Source organism: Mesoplodon mirus (genome assembly GCF_964341445.2).
Source record: "Mesoplodon mirus genome assembly, chromosome: 1".
Taxonomy (NCBI): Eukaryota; Metazoa; Chordata; class Mammalia; order Artiodactyla; family Ziphiidae; genus Mesoplodon; species Mesoplodon mirus.
In genome coordinates this window covers 71,713,441-71,737,156 of record NC_138976.1, presented here as the reverse complement: position 1 = coordinate 71,737,156, position 23,716 = coordinate 71,713,441, and the positions used below count along the sequence as shown (strand labels likewise).

Sequence of the window (23,716 nt, the reverse complement as noted above, 5' to 3'; positions counted from 1 at the left end):
ACTTAGAGTCCTTTGGTAAAATATGACATCACCAGACTGATTTACACTTTGTCGTGCAATTTGACATGCACAACAGTTTAACTTTTTACTCAATGCTGTATGGAAAAACGTGATCATTAGTGAGCTAAAGAAAAAAAAAAAAAGCTAGAGCTGGGTGTGGACTCTACAAAGCATATGGGCTTTCACGAGAAGCTTTGAACACAGCTAGATTATTCTGTGTTTAAAATTTTTATAACTTCTAAAATCAGAATCTTGAAGTGCAAAGATAGGAAGGCTGTTTCTGCAGTTTACCAGTGTCTTGGAATATTTTCTCCTGTTAATGAAAAGACAACATAAACATGTTTTAAAATACAAATTTATTGCTGTTGGTTACAGTATTACAGCAATTTAATATAATCTGAGGTCTGTAATTACCATGATTTGTTGTTAACATAGGTAAGTTTTGTCACAAAGTATGAATGTCCAAAATATTTTGCTCAAATACCATTGTAAATAGCTGGAGGGGAAGCAGCTGTGGGGTAGGGTTTAGAAATCTGAACTATTTCAAGTGGAATTAAATAAGATTTCTGGATGGTACTAACTGCCACTTTGCATTTCCCACAGCACATTCTGCTTATGAAATGTGTACCAAAATAACTTGTGGTACTCTAGAAAATAAGGTAATGGGTTGAAGTCTTATTAGCTTTTAACTAAGGCATAGTAGCTTCTGGCCATGGCATTCAACTCCAGACATATTTTCATGTGACACATAAATCATAATGATAGTTATTATAGCAGAAAACAAATTATTTTTGTAATAGTGCAGGCGTTTCCCAAAGTAATGGATGGATGTGCAAAACTTTGGGTTGTTTTGGGAGTGGGGAGGGAATGATCACAGGAAGAAGGGTCTTAATTTTCATAGCTATGTTCTTCTGTCCCTCTTTTTGATTTCCAAATCTCCTGAAGGTGTCAAGAAGGCCAGTATGGCTGCAGTACTATGGCAGGAGATAAAGTGTAAAATGAAACCAGCCTATGTACCTAAAACAGTACTGTTTTAAGACAATTATTATTTAGAAAGCAGACACTAATTCAGAAGCAAATGAGACATCAGGGTAGCAGAAGGGAAGGTGAGATAGAGTGGGCCCTGTGAATTACCAAAGACAAAGTAATATCCACAGTTCTAAATTTTCATTTAATTCTAATACACTGATATTAATGTATGTTTGATAATTCATAAGTTTAGTAGTTCCCAACATTTTTAGAATGCACATAATATTAACATTCAAATAAGGCATTAAAGGAAGTTTTGTGAAGGATGAAATGTTTACCATAATACTTTTTTAAAGCCTTGGTACATTTTTGAAAGATCAATATTGAATTTTTAAAAATCTAAGAAAAGTAAGTTTTTTTTCCCACAAGATATGTAAGAATCGCTTGCTGGCATTTGTATTTTCAGTGCCTAGAATAAAATGGGCCAAATTTTCAAAGGCAGTTAATAACTGGTTATACGATGACTTGTTTCATTTCATCTAGCACCAAGTAAGAGACTGAAGATATTGTCGGATTTCTCCTTCACCTCTCATTGCCCTGCTCTTCCTAACAGGCCACCGTGTAAACACGCATCCCGTTGCCCCACTAAGGAATCAAATCATTTTCATTTTAAAATGGCTGCTCAGATTACATTCACTGGCAGAATTCTTCCCCATTAAGGTAGGATAGCAGTTAACACTAGCAGGTGTCAACTTCTTTGATTAGGAATAAAGAACTCTTCCAAGCAAAATCAATCAGTTTCCTGTTTTTTTTTTAACATGTCATGTAAATCCTTTTAACTGCTACACCTTTACTAATCATGATTGTTATTTATGTCAAGGGAATTTTCCCCAGGCAAACATGATTAATTTCCTAATGAAAAAGTATGCTTATTTTACGTAGTGCCATGGGTTTTCTCTTATGCTTCTTTCTTTCTTTCTTTCTGTTTCTCTCACTTTCTCTTTCTTTTTCTTTAATTTGTTACTCATCAAGGCAGATCATACATTTGGATCAAAAAGAGAAACTGGCAAGTAGATCCTAAAGCACACATTTCTTAACCTGAGTAACACCTGAAAACATAAGAGTTTAATTACATATTCTATTGAAAATTCAACTTTGGTGCTTTTGCAAGAACTTATGATGTCAATTTCTAACAAATCATATCCCTCAGTACACAACTATTTTCAAAAGAAAATAAGTCATAGAAAAATATATTTTCCTATATGCTAATTGATACATTTTTATAGCAAATTGAAAATCTGGAGTAAACTGAAAGTATGTTTAACAACAAAATATAGCATATATGACTACTATAAGTTTGCTAGTGTAAAGTGTAAAAAAATAATAGACACCTCAATTAGAGTCAGGAGACCAGAAGGGGGAGCTCTCATGACTTGTGAAGATAGTAGAGCCCAACAGAAGAAGAGACTCTCGTTTCCTGGCAAGGACTCAGCCAATGAAAAGCCACGGACTCTTTGTTTACTATAGCCCTCCCAACTTCCTTTTCCCTCTATAAAAGCATTCTCCTTCCCTTGCTGTGAGGAGGACTTGCACATGGCTCACCATGGTTGCAGATCCCAAACTGCAATTATCTGCTGATCTCGAATAAACCATGTTGCTGGGGAAATATCTGGCAGTCTATTTGTTTTAGGTCAATAAAAGGCAGCAGTGAATTTGCATTCTGCAACTAATCTGTAAATCCCGTTGCTTTTTTTCTGGAATTCTCTAGACACAGTGTCCCACAAACTGTACCACAGTGCTAGAGATCTCTTTTTTAGCGTCAGTCTACACAAAAGCCTCTGATAAGACACTTTGCACAAGTGACATGGAATTTTTTTCTTTTTTTACTTTTCAAGAAAAATAAGGAAGCTTTATCAACCACTCCTCTTCTGAACAAAACTTAGATTACCAACTGCTCTTTTAATTATGCTCAGTAATTTTCAAAAGTTTAGACATCTCTGATGTTTTTTAATTGTGTATCCATAGAAGATAACTGGATAAAACACAAGAGACATTTCAAAAGATGAACCTTCACATCTGACTCATTTGGCACATCCTTAATTTCCAGAATAAAAACAGCAGAAATAAAACACAATTTTCAAAGAATTTATACATGCAAGAGTCTTAGGACAATGAACTTCTAAATGCACAGACAAGGAGCTTCTGCTCATCTTACTAGTTATATGCACTTTTCCTCAAGGAGTAACTGATGCTTTCTGGTTTATTTGTGGAACTTTTGTTTGTAGGAAAGCATATACATATGGCCAGATCTTGTTGGTTTCTGTTCCGGAGAATGTTTCCAACACCCCTTTTTTCCTAAGGATGAAAAACAAAAGACAGGTCTGACAGCATAAAAAAAAAATCACAGGCCAATATCACCGATGAACACAGATGCAAAAATCCTCAACAAAATATTAACAAACCAAATTCAACAGTAAGGATTATATGCCATGATGAAGTGGGATTTATCCCAGGGATGCAAGTTTGGTTCAATACCTACAAATCAATGTGATACACTAAAAACTCTCAACAAAATGGGTATGGAGGGAACATACCTCAATGTAATTAAGGCCATATATGACAAACCTACGGTCAACATCATACTCAATGGTAAAAAGCTGAAAGCATTTCCTCTAAGATCAGAAACAAGGATGCCCACTCTCACCGTTTTTATTTAACATAGTATTGGAAGTCCTAGCCACAGCAATCAAACAAGGGGTGGGGGGAAGGAATCCAAATTGGAAAGGAAGAACTAAAACTCATTTTGCAGATGATGTGATTCTATATATAGAAAATCCTAAAGATACCACCAAAACACTGTTAGAGCTAATAAATGAATTCAGTAAAGTAGGATACAAAATTAATATATAGAATTGTTACTTTTTTTAATATATAAATTTTATTTTTTTATACAGCAGGTTATTATCTATTTTATACATATTAATGTATACACGTCAATCCCAATCTCCCAACTTATCCCACCACCATCACCACCCCCACCACTTTCCCCCCTTGGTGTCCATACGTTTGTTCTCTACATCTGTGTCTCTATTTCTGCCCTGCAAACCAGTTCATCTGTACCATTTTTCTAGGTTCCACATATATGCATTAATATACAATATTTGTTTTTCTGACTTACTTCACTCTGTATGACAGTCTCTAGATCCATCCACGTCTCTACAAATGACGCAATTTCATTCCTTTTTATGGCTGAGTAATATTCCATTGTATATATGTACCATATCTTCTTTATCCATTCATCTGTTGATGAGCATTGAGGTTGCTTCTATGACCTGGCTGTTGTAAACAGTGCTGCAATGAACACTGGGGTGCATGTGTCTTTTTGAATTATGGTTTTCTCTGGGTATATGCCCAGTAGTGGGATTGCTGGGTCATATGGTAATTGTTTTTAGTTTTTTAAAGAACCTCCATACTGTTCTCCATAGTGGCTGTATCAATTTACATTCCTACCAACAACAGTGCAAGAGGGTTCCCTTTTCTCCACACCCTCTCCAGCATTAGTTGTTTGTAGATTTTCTGATGATGCCCATTCTAACTGGTGTGAGGTGATAACCTCACTGTAGTTTAGATTTGCATTTCTCTAATAATTAGTGATGTTGAGCAGCTTTTCATGTGCTTCTTGGCTATCTGTATCTCTTCTTTGGAGAAATGTCTATTTAGGTCTCTGCCCATTTTTTGATTGGGTTGTTTTTTTTTTTAATATTGAGCTGCATGAGCTGTTTATATATTTTGGAGATTAATCCTTTGTCCGTTGATTCCTTTGCAAATATTTTCTCCCATTCTGAGGGGTGTCTTTTCGTCTTGTTTGTAGTTTCCTTTGCTTTGCAAAAGCTTTTAAGTTTCATTAGGTCCCACTTGTTTATTTTTGTTTTTATTTCCATTACTCTCGGAGGTGAATTAAAAAAGATCTTGCTGTGATTTATGTCAAAGAGTGTTCTTCCTATGTTTTCCTCTAAGAGTTTTATAGTGTCTAGTCTTACATTTAGGTCCCTAATCCATTTTGAGTTTATTTTTGTGTATGGTGTTAGGGAGTGTTCTAATTTCGTTCTTTTATATGTAGCTGTCCAGCTCCATTGTACATCTTTGCCTCCTTTGTCATACATTAGTTGACCATAGGTGCATGGGTTTTTCTCTGGGCTTTCTATCCTGTTCCATTGATCTATATTTCTGTTTTTGTGCCAGTACCATATTGTCTTGATTACTGTAGCTTTGTAGTATAGTCTGAAGTCAGGGAGTCTGATTCCTCCAGCTCTGTTTTTTTCCCTCAAGACTGCTTTGGCTATTTAGGATCTTTTGCGTTTCCATACAAATTTTAAGATTTTTTGTTCTAGTTTTGTAAAAAATGCCACTGGCAATTTGATAGGGATTGCATTGAATCTGTAGATTACTTTGGGTAGTAGAGTCATTTTCACAATATTGATTCTTCCAATCCAAGAACATGGTATATTTCTCCATCTGTTTGTGTCATCTTTGATTTCTTTCATCAGTGTCTTATAGTTTTCTGAGTACAGGTCTTTTACCTCCTTAGGTAGCTTTATTCCTAGGTATTTTATTCTTTTTTGTTGCAGTGTTGAAGGATTAAAGACTTAAATGTAAGGCCTGAAGCCATAAGACTCCTAGAAGAAAACAGAAGGAGTATGCTCTTTGAAATCAGTTTTAGCAATATATTTTTTTGGATCTGTCTCCTCAGGCAAGGGAAGCAAAAACAAAAATAAACAAATGGGGCTACATCAAACTAAAAAGGTTTTGCACAGCCAAGGAAACTATCGACAAAACGAAAAGGCAGCCTACTGAATGGGATAAGATATTTGGAAATGATTTATCTGATAAGGGGTTAATTCCAAAATATACAAAGAACTTATACAACTCAACATCAAAAAAATAAACAATCTGATTAAAAAATGGGCAGAGGACCTGAACAGACATTTTTCCAAAGACATATAGATGGCCAACAGACACATGAAAAGATGTTCACCATCACTAATCATCAGGGAAATGCAAATCAAAAGCAAAATGAGATATCATCTCACACCTATCAAAATGGCTTTTATCAAAACAACAACAAGTGTTGGTGAGGATGTGGATAAAAGGGAACCATCATGCACTGTTGTGGAAATGGAAATTGGTGCAGCCACTATGAAAAACAGTATGGAGGTTTCTCAAAAAATTAAATAAAGAACTACAATATGATCCAGCAATTCTACTTTTGGGCATTTATCCAAAGAAAACAAAAACACTAACTCAAAAAGCTATATGCACCTCCATGTTCATTGTAGCATTATTTATAATACCCAAGATATGGAAACAACCTAAGTGTTGGATGAATGCATAAAGAAGATGTAGTATGTATATAAAATGGAATATTATTCAGCCATAAAAAAGAACGAAATCTTGCCGTTTGCAAAAACATAGATGCACCTAGAGGGTATTAAGCTAAGTGAAGTAAGTCAGAGAAATATAAATACTGTATGATTTCACTTGTGGAATCTAAAAAACAAAACAAATGAACAAACATAACGAAACAAAAACAGACTCAGATACAGAGAATAAATTGCTGGTTGCCAGAGGGGAGGGATACAGGGGAATAAGGGAAATAGGTGTGGGATATTAAGAGGTAGAAACTTCTGGTTATAAAATAAATGTCATGGGGATGTAATATACATCATAGGGAATATAGTCAATCATATTATAATAACTGTATGGTGACAGTAACTAGACTTATTGTGATCATTTTCTAATAAAAAATATTGAATCACTATGTTGTACATCTGAAACTAATATAATATTGTAAGTCAATTATACTTCAATTTTTAAAAAATGAAAGAAAAAAACCCCACAGGTCTGAGTTCTCCTAATGAGCTTTTCAAAATTATTCTTAAAAGATGATAGTATAGATTTAAGGGTGTCAGTAAGTATAGGTCTGTGTGATCAAAAGAGAAAGGCACTTGGATGGGTGTTGGAAAACCTAGATTTTGGTTTCAGTTGTGCACTCTGGCTAACACAAATGGTCACTTTTAAGATGGATCTATCATTTTTTGAGCATGTGCTAAGTGCTAATAATTCATTTAATCCTCTTTAAAGCTCAAGTTTCCTTATTTTACTGATAAAACTATGTGTTAGGGATGTAAAGCAATAACCTAAATCACCAAAATGGTAGTAGGTCCTGCCAAACACCAGAACATCCTTGGCTTTCTTTGTCTACTTACCCCTTTGCAAGACAGCTTTCTAATACTTGATTATCCTTCCTTCTTTCACTTGGTTTATTTTTTCTGTATGCTCTCCTTCGGCATTTTAGGGAAAAGGGAATTTTAAAACGTTGTTTTTATTGTGTTTCCTATTGGGTTTCTCCATTTCTCCCCAGGCAGATTTGTCTGGCTTGCTACCAGGCCAGTGGCCAAAGTCTATTCACTCCAGTTTCCTAGGGGTTCAGTGGTGAGAAGCATCAGAATCCAGGGGCTGCTTTTCAAAACAGATTCCTGCCCAGAGATTCTGGCATTCCTCCTATTTACCCTCCTCTTCCAGGTACTCATATACACACTGGCTTAAAGGCTGCAGAAGAGCAAATGAAGAACTCTGGTTTATTACTTTCTAGAAACAGGATCTGTCATAGTTCTGCAACCTTTTCGCTAGATTTTAAGATGCTTCACTGGGAACAAAAGCATTCCTTTCTGGATACCTCATAAGATTTGCCAGTTAAGACTAAGTTAAATAATTCCCACTGTTTTCTTGGTAAGAAATATCTGCTAAAGCCCTCCTGCTTCTAAATTCACAGACATCTTGTAAAACTTTCAAGAGAACAAGCTTCTTAACTGTTGTAAGCCTCTTGAAGAGCCACCTTAAAGTCAAGCCAATGTCAGAAGTGTGTTAATTACTGAAGAACAACTATAGGCACCTATTCAGTCCTAAAGCTGTATACCTTGGACGAACATGTGTCACCTTAATTTCTACGTAATAAAATGGAGCCAGCTTCAGCTATTGGTCCTCTAAAAAGCAAGAGCATCATGTTGCTTGTAAACACAGACTTAATTACACTATCAGATGTCCCACAGCTGAGAAGAGTTTTAAGAGCAACAATACAACTGTTGGTATTTTAAAATAACAATGCAGACTCTCACTAAGGCTGCTGCAAATACCACTCTTAATTGTTGGTTAAGTCTAGTCCTAGTTCTATGTGCAGGAGCTTAGACGGAAATGCTTTGATTGATGGCAAGAGGTAGCAAAAGCCAGAAGCTGAGAAAGACTAGGGTACCTACTAGATGGGGACCCGGGCCATACACTTCATCTCTACAGTCTTCCCCAAATTCCCTTCCCACATTTTACAGAACTAATCCTTACAGCCACTGTATTTCCACTGCTTTCTGTTACTACCTCTGTTAATAGCCTCACAGTGTTGTTACCTGCTCAGCAACAATGTGTTCTCCCTTCTTCTGGTTACCTTTGAATGAATAACAAACGCCTTTTAGGGAAACAATTTTTCACCAAACTCAGTCTGTGAGATTCAGATGGTACTGTCCCTACTTCCCAGGCTCAAGTATGGACATAATCAGAGCTAGTTAGTGCCAACTCCAGAGAGGCTCTCTTTTCTGCTGGGGTAGATAAACTGGTAGGAGGTGAGCTGGAATGTTGAGGGGCTCACACAGGGAGAGCCCACCTGAGACTGAAGCCAACATAAGGAAATGGAGTGACTGAGGCCTGATGACACTGTTTGAACACCTGGACCCAAACCATCTACCTCTGGACCCTTTAGTTACATGACCAATAAATTTCCCTTTTGCTTAAGCTAGGGTGAATTAGGTCTCTGATTCACATAAGCACATATCACATTGTATGATGAATATTGTTTACCCAGCACTTTGCCTCATAAAGAAGGTGAGTTTCTTTGGGGCTGGCAGGGACTGGGTCTAATTATCTGGGTGGACCAGGGAACTAGCTAGCACAGTGTCAACCGAGTAAATTATAATCGTTACCACTGAGTGATTTAACAGTGCCAGGACTACTATAAGTCTTTACAGGGGCTCTCTCACTTCACTCCCTTAACAACCCTATAAAGTGGGTACTATTTAATACTGCTCTGATTTTACAAATGAAGAATTTGTGGCACAGAAGTTGAAACACCTTGCCCAGGGCCACACAGCTGGTAATCTGCAGAGCCAGGCTCTTTATATAATCAATCACAAAATTATAGTAACAGCTACTCCCTTGTAATTTCACCCTCCAGAAATAACTACTAAAATAATTTGGAGACTACTGCTTCAGAATTCACTGCATAGTTACCCCATTACAACAACAATAATAATAGCTGAGCGGCCGCGGTGGCGGAGGAGGCCCGAGAGGACTTGGCGGCAGCGGCGGTGGCGGCGGCGGGACTGGCAGCAGCAGCAGCAGCAGCTACAAGCTCCCTGTGCCGCGGCGCTGAGGCACAATCCCCACGAGCCGCCCACCCCTCCGCCCTCTGTGCTGCCTGACCCCGCTGGCATGTCCGTCAGCCGCCAGCCCCGGCAGCGCCCCCAGTCGTCCTCCGACTCGCCCTCGGCCTTCCGCGCCAGCCGCAGCCGCAAGGCCACCCGCAGCCTCAGCCCCAGCCGTAGACACAGCCACCGGCACAACCCCAGCCCCAGCTCCTGCTGCAGCTCCTCCAGACACCGTCCCTACGCCGACATCCTGGAGGTTGGGATGCTCTTGTCCAAAATCAACTCTCTTGCCCACCTGCGCGCCGCGCCCTGCAACGACCTGCACGCCACCAAGCTGGCGCCCGGCAAGGAGAAGGAGCCCCTGGAGTCACAGTACCAGGTGGGCCCGCTCCTGGGCAGTGGCGGCTTCGGCTCGGTCTACTCAGGCATCCGTGTCGCCGACAACTTGCCGGTGGCCATCAAACACGTAGAGAAGGACCGCATTTCAGACTGGGGAGAGCTGCCTAATGGCACCCGAGTGCCCATGGAAGTGGTTCTGCTGAAGAAGGTGAGCTCGGGCTTCTCTGGCGTCATTAGGCTCCTGGACTGGTTCGAGAGGCCCGACAGTTTCGTCCTGATCCTGGAGAGGCCCGAGCCGGTGCAAGACCTCTTTGACTTTATCACGGAAAGGGGGGCCCTGCAGGAGGAGCTGGCCCGCAGCTTCTTCTGGCAGGTGCTGGAGGCCGTGCGGCACTGCCACAACTGCGGGGTGCTTCACCGCGACATCAAGGACGAGAACATCCTTATCGACCTCAATCGTGGCGAGCTCAAGCTCATCGACTTCGGGTCGGGGGCACTGCTCAAGGACACCGTCTACACGGACTTCGATGGGACCCGAGTGTATAGTCCTCCAGAGTGGATCCGCTACCATCGCTACCATGACAGGTCGGTAGCCGTCTGGTCTCTGGGGATCCTGCTGTACGATATGGTCTGTGGAGATATTCCCTTTGAGCACGATGAGGAGATCATCAGGGGCCAAGTTTTCTTCAGGCAGAGGGTCTCTTCAGAGTGTCAACATCTCATTAGATGGTGCTTGGCCCTGAGACCATCAGATCGGCCATCCTTCGAAGAAATCCAGAACCATCCATGGATGCAAGATGTCCTCCTGCCCCAGGAAACTGCTGAGATCCATCTCCACAGCCTGTTGCCAGGGCCCAGCAAATAGCTTCTTGGGCAGGTTCTCCCCTCTCTGTCAGATGCTCAAGGGAGGGGAAGTGTCTGTTTCCAGCTTCCCAAGTACCAGTGACACTTCTCTCCAAGCAGGACAGTGCTTGATACAGGAACAACATGTACAACTCATTCCAGACCCCAGGCCCTGGAGGCTGCCTCCCAAAGGGAGGAAGAGACTCCACTCCAGCCGTCCTAGGCCTCAACTCCTCCCATAGAAGCTCTCCTTCTCATCGGTGTCCAGCATTGCTGGACTTTGCAAAATCCCAGGGGTGGCGGGTGGGGTGGGAGTGGATCAGAATCCAGCCATGGAACTGTTCCCTTCATCAAGAGTTCTGCTGAATGCCGTGATGGGTCGGGTAGGGGGAAATCGGGTTGGGGTGGGATAGGACTAGCACCATTTTAAGTCCCTGTCACCTCTTCCGACTCTTCTGAGTGCCTTCTGTGGGGACTCCGGCTGTGCTGGGAGAAATACTTGAACTTGCCTCTTTTACCTGCTGCTTCTCCAAAAATCTGCCTGGGTTTGGTTCCCTCTGTTTCTCCCCCACCCCTTCCCCCCATCCTTCATATGAAAGGTGCCATTGAAGAGGCTACAGGGCCAAATGCTGAGCCACCTGCCCTTTTTCCACCTCCTTTAGTAAAACTCCCAAGTAAACTGGTCTTCCTTTTTGGTTTTTACTTAACTGTTTCTAAGCCAAGACCTCACACACACACAAATGCACAAACAATGCAAATCAACAGAAAAACTGTAAATGTGTGTACAGTTGGCATGGTAGTGTACAAAAGGGTTGTAGTTGATCTAATTCTTTTTTAATTTTGCCTTTAAATTATTTTACCTGTTTTTTTTGTTTTGTTTTGTTTTGGGTTTTTTTTTTTTTTTCTTGGAAAGATGCGCATTCTAACCTGGAGGTCAATGTTATTTATTTATTTATTTATCTGGTTCCCTTCCTGCTCCAAGCTTCCACAGCTGCCGCCATAGTTTTCTTTTCTCCTTCCCTCCTCTGACTTGGGGACCTTTTGGGGAAGGCTGCAATGCTTGCTCTGTTTGTTCATAGGGTGACGGGACTCAGGCAGGACAGCTGCTGCAGCTCCCTGACTGCTGCAGGCCCCCTCGCCTGCTTACCCAAGTGGGCATGGGGTCCGTGGGTGATGGGGGAGGGGCATTGCTGGCTTGTGTATATAGGATAGATTTATGAAAAGCAGTTCTGGATGGTGTGCCTTCCGGATCCTCTCTGGGGCTGTGTTTTGAGCAGCATGTAGCCAGCCTGCTGGTTTTATCTGAGTGAAATACTGTACAGGGGAATAAAAGAGATCTTAATTTTTTTTTTATACTTGGCGTTTTTTGAATAAAATACCTTTTGTCTTAAAAAAAATAATAGCTAATAATCATATAGTGCTTAATGTGTGTCAGACACAATTCTAAGAGTTACACATATTAACTCCATCTTTCAACCCTCTTGTCTCATCCCCCTTTTACAGTGGAGAAAACAGAGGTTAAGCAAGAGGTTAAGGTCAAGTTAATAAATGGTGAGCTGGGATTTGAACTTAGGCACTCTGGCTCCAGAGTCTGTGCTCTAACCACAGCACTGTCCTGTCCTAATGCTGAGTCATTTTTCAGTAAGTGAATGAATGCAAGGAAAGTGAATGTAATCAATCCTCTGTTAGGAGAGGGGAAGGCTGAGTAAAGAAACGGAATTGTTTCTTAGCCTGAGTCAATTATTAATTCAGTAGAGTTCCCATATTTGTGGTGGGATATGACTTCCCTTAAGAGTTAACAAAACTGTTTGAATATAAACTTCTAAAGACTGTTTGGCAAATAAATGATCTGAGGATTATATCCTTTGAGAGTCTTCTGTGCCGTAGTGTCCTCTATTGTCACAGGGAGTGGGCACCATTAGGTTTGCCTCCCCGGCATTCATTCCAGCCTCTCCCTCCACTAGACAACAGAGTTTGGGTGAGACTGACCCACTCCCTGCTCTGGGTGTGGACCAATGAGTGTAATCTCTCCCATCCCAGTGACTGGTTCAGGAATGGGCAGTAACCTAGGCCTAGAATACAAAGCATTCCCTGACCACAGTGGCTGTTCAAGTTGGTTCAATATAAGGCTTTTGTTCACTGCGGGGAAGGCGACCCCTCAGCCTTTCATAAAGAGAATGCTGTGGCTGTTCCTGTATAACTATGCAGGAAGCCTAAAGACAGAGCCAATACAAAACAGAGAGAAGAGCAAAATTCTGATCAAACCTAGGGGAAAATGAAGCCCAAACTACCTTCTGGACTTCTCTGTTACACAAGCAAATAAATTTCCTTTATTATTTAAACCAATTTGAGTTGGATCTTCTGGTATTTTAGCATTTTGGCTATAAAGCATGGATAATCAGAAAATGATTTAGTGATCCATCATACAAGAGAAGTTGTGAAGAGTGACCAACTCACCGGTAGTATTCCAGGACGGGCTCTGTTTGGGCTTCATAAGCCTTCAGTCTCTTGACAACCGTCTCTGGTCTATCATCCTCACGCTGAATGAGAGGCTCCCCAGTCAGATCATCAATGCCCTAAATGGGAGTTAGAAGATGCTGGCATCAAATATCATATTTTTGAAGGATATTTTTATAGGTAGTTAACTGATTTTTAAACAGACATCTATGCAAGCACCAAACAAAAATGTGTTTTTAAATAAACAGAATCAAATCCAAATCCAGGTCGTTGCAACACAGAGCCATGAGACCCCACGATCATTTCCACAGTGTCAATCACCTTCTCTTTAGAGCAAAAGGTTTTCTAAGCAGCCTCTAGATAATTTTACATTATATATTATATTTATGTTATATATTATAATATATATTATATTAAAAAAGATTCAGCTACAGACTGGGAATCTCAACTGCAAGCCCTAAATAACCCTAGGTGTCGTTAATCCCTACTGCCCCAATTTCTAACACACTCCCTGGCACAGAGTAGGAAATCAATACATGCTTTTGAAGGAATAACAAACCCCCGTTGCTCCTGCGGATGCCTTTACTACAAAGCTGACTGGACTAGACCAGTTGACTATACCAAGTAACCTAAGAACATGCCCTCAGTAGTTCTAGTCATCCAAGGGTATCCAAGGTCATCCGTGAGTGCAAGAGGACTGGAGACAGTTGGCTACGTGGAAGGCCAAGTCAGTTCCCCCCCCAAATACTCACCATGGTTTTGGGAGGGTTGAATTCGATGTTGTAGACACGGCCGCTGCCTGGATGGATCCAGCGAGCAGTGAGGCGTTGCTTGATGACCTCAAAGGGCACATTCAGATTAATCACTGTGTCTATCTGATAAAATCTACCCAGGGCTTCTGCCTGTGGAAGTGTTCTTGGAAAACCTTTACAAAGTAAATTAAAAATGAACAAAGGAAGAAAGAGCCATGGGGAGAAAGGGGAGAAGGAAGAAAGTTAATATTGAGCAATCTGAACAAAAGCAATAACACCAGGAAGGCTGATGACAACCTTGTTGTAGTTGTAGGGCAGCCGTGATAGTTAATTTTATGTGTCAACTTGTCCAGACCACAGGTTGCTCAGATATTTGGTCAAACAGTATTTTGGGTGTGTCTGTGAGGGTGTCTTTTGGTGTGAGATTAACACTTAAATCAGTTGACTGAGTAAAGAAGATTGCTATCCCTAATGATGATAGGCCTGGATAGAATAAAGTTGCTGGCGTACCCAGAAGATAAAGGGGAATTCCTCCTGCCTGACTGCCTTGCAACTGGGACATGGCTTTTTCCTGCCTTTGAACTCAAACTCAAACATCACCTCTTCCTGGGTCTCATCTGCCTTCAGACTGGAACTACACCATCACACCCCCGGCTCTCCTGGGTCTCCAGGTACCTGACTCACTTTGAAGATCTAGGACTTGTCCACCTCCATAACTGTGTAAGCGAATTCCTTATAATAAACACCTCTCTCTAGAAACTAAAAATCAACATATCCTCAAGGATCCCGCCACACCTCTGGCTGGGGAATGTTTACAGCTGACTGTAAGTTACTCTCCAGCCTTCCTTCTTCCTTTTGTGATCCTCCCTTATCCTAAATATTCTCAAAAAGCGGGGAAGGAACAAAAAGTCATATCTGAAGGAGCTTAGAAATCATGCAGTCCACTTCCCTCTTTGCATTTAAAAAAAGAAGCAGGCCAGAGAAGATGACTGGCCCCCAAGGCCCCAGGGTGGGGAGTGGCAGCATTCAGGCCCCCTGCTCACCATCCATGTTTGTAGCGCATGAAATCCTCACTCTCCTGTCTGCACGCATCCTTTTGGGCAGCTGAAATATTCTCAATATTCCACTTACCATCCAATAGCCAGTTATATTGGGTGAGATTTTTCAGCTCATGAAGGGCCAACCGAGTCATGACATCGTCTGGGATGAGCTTCCCTTGGTCAATGAACGTCTTGGCTAACACACCAATTTCTATAGCAGAAGCAGGAAAAAAGGCAAGTCAGCCAGTGCATCTATTCTACCCCATTCTAGTTCTCTAGGAAATTGGTTACCTAAAGAAGCCCCCTGGATAACACAGTCATTTGAAACTGTGCATCATCAACTTTTGTGAGAAAAACAGATTACAAAATAATCTAAGCCTATTTCAAAATCTCCATTACATAAAAATAATGGAAAGCTATAAACCAATATGTTAGCAGTAGTCATCTCTGTGACAGAATTGTTATCTTTTCTTTTTTTTTTTAACATTTTCACTTTTCTGTGTTTTTCTAAATTTTCTATGGGAAAAAATATATATACTAACAAATTATTTTCTTTTTAAATAAGAAACTGAAGTAGTCATTATCTTTAAGTGGCTCAATGTAAGTGCCGGCCATCATGTTACTACAGAGCTTTTTCTAATCCTTTAAAAGAGATGCTGCTGTCACAATTCAGTGTTTGACCAGATTAGCACCGTGATCATATTATATTTTTATTAATGAAATACCTGAAAAGAATTTATGAACAACTTTTATATATTACCTATAATTGTATGTCATTCTTACACAACAGTATTTTCATTCCCTCATCATCTCTTACCAAACTATTTACACACATTCAGAATTTTTAATGCCACTGTAAAAACCTGGGTACTTATAGTTTTGTGTTCTTTTTTCACTTAACATCATTTTGTAAATATTTTTCATAGATTTTATACAGTCATTTAGTCACTTTTGGTAACTAATACTCCATCAGTATATATCTATGTTTGATAAAAATATACTCTTTTGGACTTCCCTGGTGGCACAGTGGTTAAGAATCCGCCTGCCAATGCAGGGGACACGGGTTCGAGCCCTGGTCCGGGAAGATCCCACATGCCGCGGAGCAACTAAGCTCATGCGCCACAACTACTGAGCCTGTGCACTAGAGCCCGCGCGCCACAACTACTGAAGCCTGCGTGCCTCAACTACTGAAACCTGCACGCCCTACAGCCCGTGCCCCGCAACAAGAGAAACCACCACAATGAGAAGCCTGAGCACAGCAACGAAGAGTAGCCCCTGTTCGCCACAACTAGAGAAAGCCTACGTGCAGCAATGAAGACCCAACGCAGCCAAAAAAAAAAGTCTACATCAAAAAAAAAAACCTCTAAAAAAAAATTTAAAAATATATACTCTATCATGGCAATATATACTGTTAGACATTTAAATTTTTAAATTAGTCTTGATTTTTCCCTACCACTTCTGCTTTTAAAGATCTTAGCACTCTTTTTTTCTTTCTTTTTTTTGGGGGGGTGCTTCTGAGTTATTTCTGGTGGATAAATTCTCAGGATTCAGAGATTAAACAGTCAAAGTTTATGACTGTTTTCATGGATACCAAGGGGGGAGAGGGGGTGGGATGAATTGGGAGATTGGGATTGACATATATACACTACTATGTATAAAATAGATAACTAATGAGAGCCTACTGTATAGCACAGGGAACTCTACTCAGTGCTCTGTGGTGACCTAAATGGGAAGGAAATCTAAAAAAGAGGAGATATATGTATACATATAACTGATTCACTTTGCTGTATAGCAGAAACTTACACAACATTGTGAAGCAACCATACTCCAATAAAATTTTTTTTTAAAGTTTATGACTGTTTTCATAATTCTTGGTATGGATTGACATACTGACTTCAGAACATATCCTAAATTGTCAAATTGATGAAACTTTAGATTTCTAACTAAGCACATTAACTACATGGAAATTGGCTGCCATTTGACAGGTGTACTGCTTGGGTTTATAAACAGCATCTGGAAGAGGTCCTGGGTTCTGAGAGCGCCCAGGACTCTCTAAAAAACCCTCTTGGAAAGGTCCACATACTTAATATGTGTGCACCTCTCTGTTATCAGGGTTTTGACCACTGCTCTGGGGGACATAGAGCTCAAACTCAGTACTGAGGAAAATCGTAATTCTCCAGGGCTGAGTCCCTAACACTAGTATTGGTCCCTCCCCTCCCCTCTCACTCTTCAGGCCAAGCCCTCAACTAATGGCAACAAATGGATTGAGATGATGGGATTAACTAATAAAGTATTTAATTTTTTTTTTTTTTTTTCTTTTTGCGGTATGCGGGCCTCTCACTGTTGTGGCCTCTCCCGTTGCGGAGCACAGGCTCCGGATGCGCAGGCCCAGCGGCCATGGCTCACAGGGCCCAGCCGCTCCGCGGCATATGGGATCCTCCCAGACCGGGGCACGAACCCGTATCCCCTGCATCGGCAGGCGGACTCTCAACCACTGCGCCACCAGGGAGGCCCAAAGTATTTAATTTTATATTAAGTATAAGACTAGCCTTAAGAAAAGATGATCTGTTCTTGTCATTTCAACACTGTACCAGAGACTGTAGCCAGAGCAATGAGTCCAGAAAAAGAACAAAAGGCATCCAGAAAGGAAGAAGTAAAATTATCTCTATTTCCAGGTGACATGATCTTGTATTTAGAAAATCCTAAGGAATCTACTAAAAAACTATTAGAACTAATAAATGAGTTCAGCAAAGTTGCAAGGTACAAGATAAAAAGTATACAAAAATGAATATGAAAATGAAATTAAGAAAATTCCATTTACAACTGTATCAAAAAGAATAAAAAAACTTAGCAATATACTTTTTTAAAAAAGCACAAAACTGGTAATCTGAAAACCACAACATTGTTGAAAGAGATTAAAGAAGACCTAACTAAATGGAAAGATAGCTTATATTCGTGGATTAGAAAAGTTAATATTAAGATGGCAAGACTCCTTGAAAATGATCTACAGATTCAATGCAATCTTATCAAAATCCCAGCTGGTGTCTTTGTAGAAACTGACAAAATGACTGTAAAATTCATATGGAAATGCAAGGTATCCAGAATAGCTGAAAACAATCTTGAAAAAGAAGAACCAAGTTGGAGGACACACACTTCGGATTTCAAAAGACTGTTTGTACTGACGTAAGGATAGACATAATGTTGCTATGAATATTCATATATAAGTTTTTGTGTGAACACATGGAACAGAAATGAGAGCCGAGAAATAACCCCTCACATTTACCGTCAACTGATTTTCAACAAGGATACCAAGCCAATTCAATGGGGGAAGAAATAGTCTTCTCAACAAGTGGTGCTGGGACAACTGAATATCCATACACAAAAGAACAGGTTAGGTTAGGTGGGCCTCTACCTAACACCATATTAAAAAATTAACTCAGTATGTATATCACAGACCTAAATGTAAGAGCTAAAACTACAAAACTCTTAACTGGACTTCATTAAAATTTAAAACTTTTATGCTTCAAAGAACACCATCACCAAAGTGATAATCCAATCCACTGAATGTGAGAACATTCCTGTAAATCATATACCTAATAAGGAACTTTTATCTAGACTATCTAAAGAATTCTTACGACTCAGCATTTAAAAAGGAAATCCATTTTTTTAAACGGGCAAAGGATCTGAATACAAAAAAACAGATATACGAATGGCCAAGAAGCACATGGAAAGATGCTCAACATCGTTAGTCATTAGGGAAATAACAAATGGAAACCACAATGAGATATCACTTCATACTCACCAGGATGGCTGTAATCAAAAAGACATAACAAAAAAAAAAGACATAAGTGTTGGCAAGAATGTTGAGAAATTGAAACCCTCATATATTGCTTGTAGGATTATAAATGGTATAGGCAATTTGGAAAACAGTGTGGCAGTTTTTCAAACGTTTAAACAGAGTTACTACATGACGCAGCAATTCAACTCAGGTATATTTTTCCAAGAGAAATAAAAACGTAAGTTCACACGAAAACTTATATGTGAATGTTCACAGCAACATTATTCACAATAGCCAAAAAGCGAAAACAACCCAAATCTTCATCAAATGACAAGTGGGTAAATAAAATGTGGAATATCCATACAAAATTATATTGTTTAGCCATAAAAAGAAGTGAAGTACTGATACATGTTGCAAAGTGTATGAACTTTTTTTTTTTTTTGATTGCGTTGGGTCTTTGTTGCTGTGCGCGGGCTTTCTCCAGTAGCGGCAAGCAGGGACTACTCTTCATTGCGGTGCGTGGGCTTCTCATTGCTGTGGCTTCTCTTTGTTGTGGAGCACAGGCTCTAGGCACGCAGGCTCAAGTAGTTGTGGCACGCGGTCTCAGTAGTTGTGGCACGCAGGCTCAGTAGTTGTGGCACATGGGCTTAGTTGCTCCACAGCATGTGGGATCTTCCCGGACCAGGGCTCAAACCCGTGTCCCCTGCATTGGCAGGTGGATTCTTAACCACTGCGCCACCAGGGAAGTCCCAAAGTGTATGAACTTTGAAAACATGCTAAGTGGAAAAAGCCAGACCCAAAAAACCAAGTATTACATCACACCATTTATACGAAATGCTCAGAGTAGGCAAATCTAGAGAGACAGAAGGAAGATCAGTGGTTGTCCAGGGCTGGGAGCATTGGGGGAAAATGGAGAGTGACTACTAATGGGAATAGGGTATCTTTTTGGGGTGATAAAAATGTTTTAAAATTGATTGTGGTGATGGTTGCACAACTCTGAATGTAATTTTAAAAAAAAACACTGATTCATAGTTTAAGAGGGTTAATTTTATGTAATGTGAATTATATCTCAATAAAGATGTTTTTTTAAAAAAAGGACTTCCCTGGTGGCGCAGTGGTTAAGAATCCGCCTGCCAATGCAAGGGACACAAGTTCAAACCCTGGCCCGGAAAGATCCCACATGCCGTGGAGCAACTAAGCTCGCGCACCTCAACTACTGAAGCCTGCATGCTCTAGGGCCCGCATGCCACAACTACTGAGCTTGCATGCTGCAACTACTGAAGCCCGCACACCTAGAGCCCATGCTCCGCAAATGGACAAGCCACTGCAATGAGAAGCCCACGCACCGCAACAAAGAGTAGCCCCCACTCGCCGCAACTAGAGAAAGCCCGCACACAGCAACGAAGACCCAACACAGCCAAAAAAAAAAAAAAACAATTAAAGATGAAAAATACCTCGTAAGCAAAACAAAAGAAAAAAAAGCCACTCATAAAACCAACACTACTCAGGAATAATTATCATCAAAACTGATAATATAAAAACCTCCAAATATTTTGTTTTATGAGTAGATAGTCCCATGCATAGTCTAATAATCATTTTCATATCACTAACAACTTTCTATATCATTAAACACTTACAATAGTTATTAAAATCTGAAGCCTGTAATGCTTCCATTTAAAAGAAAAATAAAAATGATTCAACTCTCTACGTCATAGTCTAAGCAGTTGGTTTATTACATTTCAAGTTTTACTCCTTCTTAAAATTAGGCAAGGACTTTTGTCTAGCATATTCTTTGGACATTTAGTAAATTTTTATTCCCTTGATTGCCTATAATTTAATATTGTATCTAAATAGACTCCTCATTTAAAAAACCATTTCCTTTTTTATTCAAAAAATTAACAAATTTGGGAGCTTCCACACTTACAAAACATAAATAGCTAGTTTAAAAGTAAATCATTCAAAATAAACTGATATTCTATAAAGTTATTCACAAATAAAAACAGAAAAGGAAGGTTAAAAGGGAATAGGAAGGGTTAAAACCAGCTTTTGATTTTAAGGATAATAATCAGAAATTCTAAAACACAGAAACATTAATCTGAGAGATGGTGTTTGTATTATACAAAAAACCATTTTTAATTCTATATCTCCTTTTAACATCTGGTCATTATAAGACTACTCAAACCAACCACACCTCATATCCGAACTAACTGGAAACAACTTATTGTTTGAGCAGCTATGAAGTACAAAAAGAGGGCCTGACCAACCTGTAAATACAGTTCTCTTTTATATATGCCAAGAGAAAGGGCTACAGAGAATTAATCTAGTTCCTGACAAAAGTGCTTTTAGGGCTTCCCTGGTGGCGCGGTGGTTGGGAGTCCGCCTGCTGATGCAGGGGGCGTGGGTTCGTGACCCGGTCTGAGGGGATCCCACATGCCGCGGAGCGGCTGGGCCCATGAGCCATGGCCGCTGGGCCTGTGAGCCATGGCCGCTGGGCCTGCGCGTCCCGAGCCTGTGCTCCGCAACGGGAGAGGCCACAACAGTGAGAGGCCCGCATACTGCAAAAAAAAAAAAAAAAGAACACTATGAAGTGAGCCAAACAATTTAACCTTCTGAAGTTTAATACTTTACGATTTTTTTAAAGATCGATGTTAGAAGAGAAAAATAAAAGTAGTAATTCACCAGATGAGGTGATAAACCAAAGAACTCCACAAGACAAGCTAAAAACAGTTTTTTCATTTGAATATCAGTATTCTGAAACAAGCAAAAAAAAAACCCACCTAGAAATAACCTATATAACCCATCAATAGGGGATCGGTTAAATAAACCATGGCAGATCCAGCAAATAGATACCTATACAAATGTTAAATAATGAAATGGATTTCTGTGTTTTCGTGTGGAAAAGTATCCTAGATATACTGAAAACACACTGGTGCAGAACACATATTTAGTAGGATTACATATTGCATAAAAACAAGGGATATACATATACCCTGTATGTGCTTATACACAAATACAGATTTCTAAAAGCAAGCACATGACACTGCTCCCCTCTGAAGAATGAGACTGAGGCAGGGAATAAGAGAGAGTTTTACTTTTAATATTATGTACTTCCATCCTGTTTCCAATCCTTTTTTACCTTGTGCAAGGGGTTAGTCCTAATTTTTAAAAGGAGCTTCAAAATGACTTTGTTTTGGAAAGTAAAGGTCAACACTTTTGAGAGAGAGAAAAAAAAAACTCACCTTGCTGTTACTTTTGGAAAACAGCTTTCTTGAGATATAATTTACATTAAGATAAAATCCACCCATTGTAAAGTGTACAGTTTGTTGACTAGATTTCGTGCTGAGTTGCAAGAATTTTTTTGGCATGAGAAACAAAACAATCATTCAGATAACCATGCACAAGAACAGCTTTCTGGTATAAAGATCTAAGCCAATTTTGTGACAGCAACGAGGGTAAATAATACTTGGCCTTCAGATTATGGGGGAAAGGTCAAAACCAGAAAATTCCATAGCGTTTAACAAACAAACAAAAAGTTAAAAAAGAAAGCGCTGGGCTTCCCTGGTGGCGCAGTGGTTAAGAATCCACCTGCCAATGCAGGGGACAGGGGTTCAAGCCCTGGTCCGGGAATATCCCACATTCCGCAGAGCAACTAAGCCTGTGCGCCACAACTACTGAGCCTGCGCTCTAGAGCCCGCGAGCCACAACTACTGAGCCCACACGCTGCAACTACTGAAGCCCGCGCACCTAGAGCCGGTGCTCCACAAGAGAAGCCACTGCAATGAGAAGCCCGAGCACAACAAAGAGTAGTCCCGCTCTCCACAACTAGAGAAAACCAGTGCGCAGCAACGAAAACCCAACAGAGCCAAAAATAAATAAATATATAAACAAAAAAGAAAAGAAAAAGAAAGAGAGCTCTAACAGTTCTCCAAGCGCAAGGGCAGGCAGAGAATAAGCCACACACAGATCATGGACCCTTAGGAGCAACTGCGACTGGGGCTGGCCATACCTCTCAAAGCCATGTGGTTTTCTTTAACCTTTGAGCTTTGAATGTGTCCTAACTTCCTAGTGCCTTCCCTCAATAACCCACCTGAAGCTATCCACAGAGGCCAGAGGTTTCGGGGAACAGTAGCTCAGCAGCTAGAGGACTTCCCCAACGCCCCGGGCGGCAATTGGGAGATGCTGCGCCCGCACCCCTCCCGCATTCCTGGGACCCACTTCCCGAGCCCCGGTCCCTCCGCCCACAAATCCCCACCGGGACGACTGCGCACAGCCACCCCTCCCGCCCGGGCTCCCACCTGTGCCCCGAAGCATATTGTCTCGGAGCAGGTCCCCGCTGGAGAGGTGCTTCAGCTCGAAGTGTTTGGTGATGCGCGAGGACACGGTGCCCTTGCCGGAGCCCGGCGCCCCCATGATAGCTGCGCGCACTAGCCGCGCAGACGCCCCCATGGCCACCGAGAGAGGCCGGGGCCGCGCGGACAGTGGGGCTTCGGCCTGGCTGCGCGCCCACCCGCTCCGCAGGCCGGGGCCGGCCGGCTGGCAGCGCTGCGAGAAAGCTACGGCCTCCGCGCCCAGGCGCTCCCGGAAGTGAGGCGACAGCCTCCCGGCCAGCCCCACCCACGCCCCGCCGGGCTGCCGCGCCCGCCCCTGCCCCTGGCGACCCGGGAACCCCACCTCCCCCACGCCTGGCCCCGCCCGGCCCGCGCAAGCCGCGCCCCCGCGGCACTCCAGCAGCGACCCTTGTGAGCGCCTCGGCCGCCCCACACAGCCCGCGGCCCTCCGCGCCTCCTCCCCACCCGCCAGCTCTCCCCGCATCCCCTTTGCTTTCCTCCGCCTCTCGGGGCCCACCTCCGTGACCCCTGAATGCCCCCCACTTCCCTCAGATCCACACCTCGCACCTGTCAGTGCCCCGCCCCGTCCTGCCCAGTCCCAGCGGATCGACCGCGCCCTCCCGGGGCCTCTACCAACCCCAGCGCCGTCCTCCGCGCGGCTCCCACTTGCTGCCCCCTCGCCACCACCCGTGCCCCTCGGCTCCCTGGGTCGTCAGAGGTCCCCATCTCCTCCTCCCAA

General features: G+C 41.6%; 2 protein-coding genes across 3 annotated transcripts; one reads left to right on the top strand and one right to left on the bottom strand.

Annotated features, from left to right (window-relative positions):
* Positions 1-337: 337 nt before the first annotated feature.
* AK3 (adenylate kinase 3) lies at positions 338-23,249 on the bottom strand. Of its 2 annotated transcripts, none has more exons than XM_082612570.1 (5): positions 22,945-23,245; positions 14,963-15,082; positions 13,832-14,004; positions 13,080-13,198; positions 338-3,324 (listed from the first exon to the last, which is right to left on the bottom strand). In XM_082612570.1, exons 1-5 carry the CDS (start codon positions 23,093-23,095, stop codon positions 3,204-3,206), a joined length of 684 nt encoding a protein of 227 aa, XP_082468696.1. In that variant the 5' UTR covers positions 23,096-23,245; the 3' UTR covers positions 338-3,203. The 2 variants fall into 2 exon arrangements, with proteins under 2 accessions (XP_082468696.1, XP_082468697.1); XM_082612571.1 differs by lacking the exon at positions 338-3,324 and adding an exon at positions 3,353-5,645 and having other exon boundaries at positions 22,945-23,249.
* LOC309799412 (serine/threonine-protein kinase pim-1-like) lies at positions 9,441-11,993 on the top strand. The gene has a single exon (XM_082612523.1). The coding sequence runs from the start codon at positions 9,505-9,507 to the stop codon at positions 10,642-10,644; it is 1,140 nt and encodes a 379-aa protein (XP_082468649.1). The 5' UTR covers positions 9,441-9,504; the 3' UTR covers positions 10,645-11,993.
* Positions 23,250-23,716: the final 467 nt, after the last annotated feature.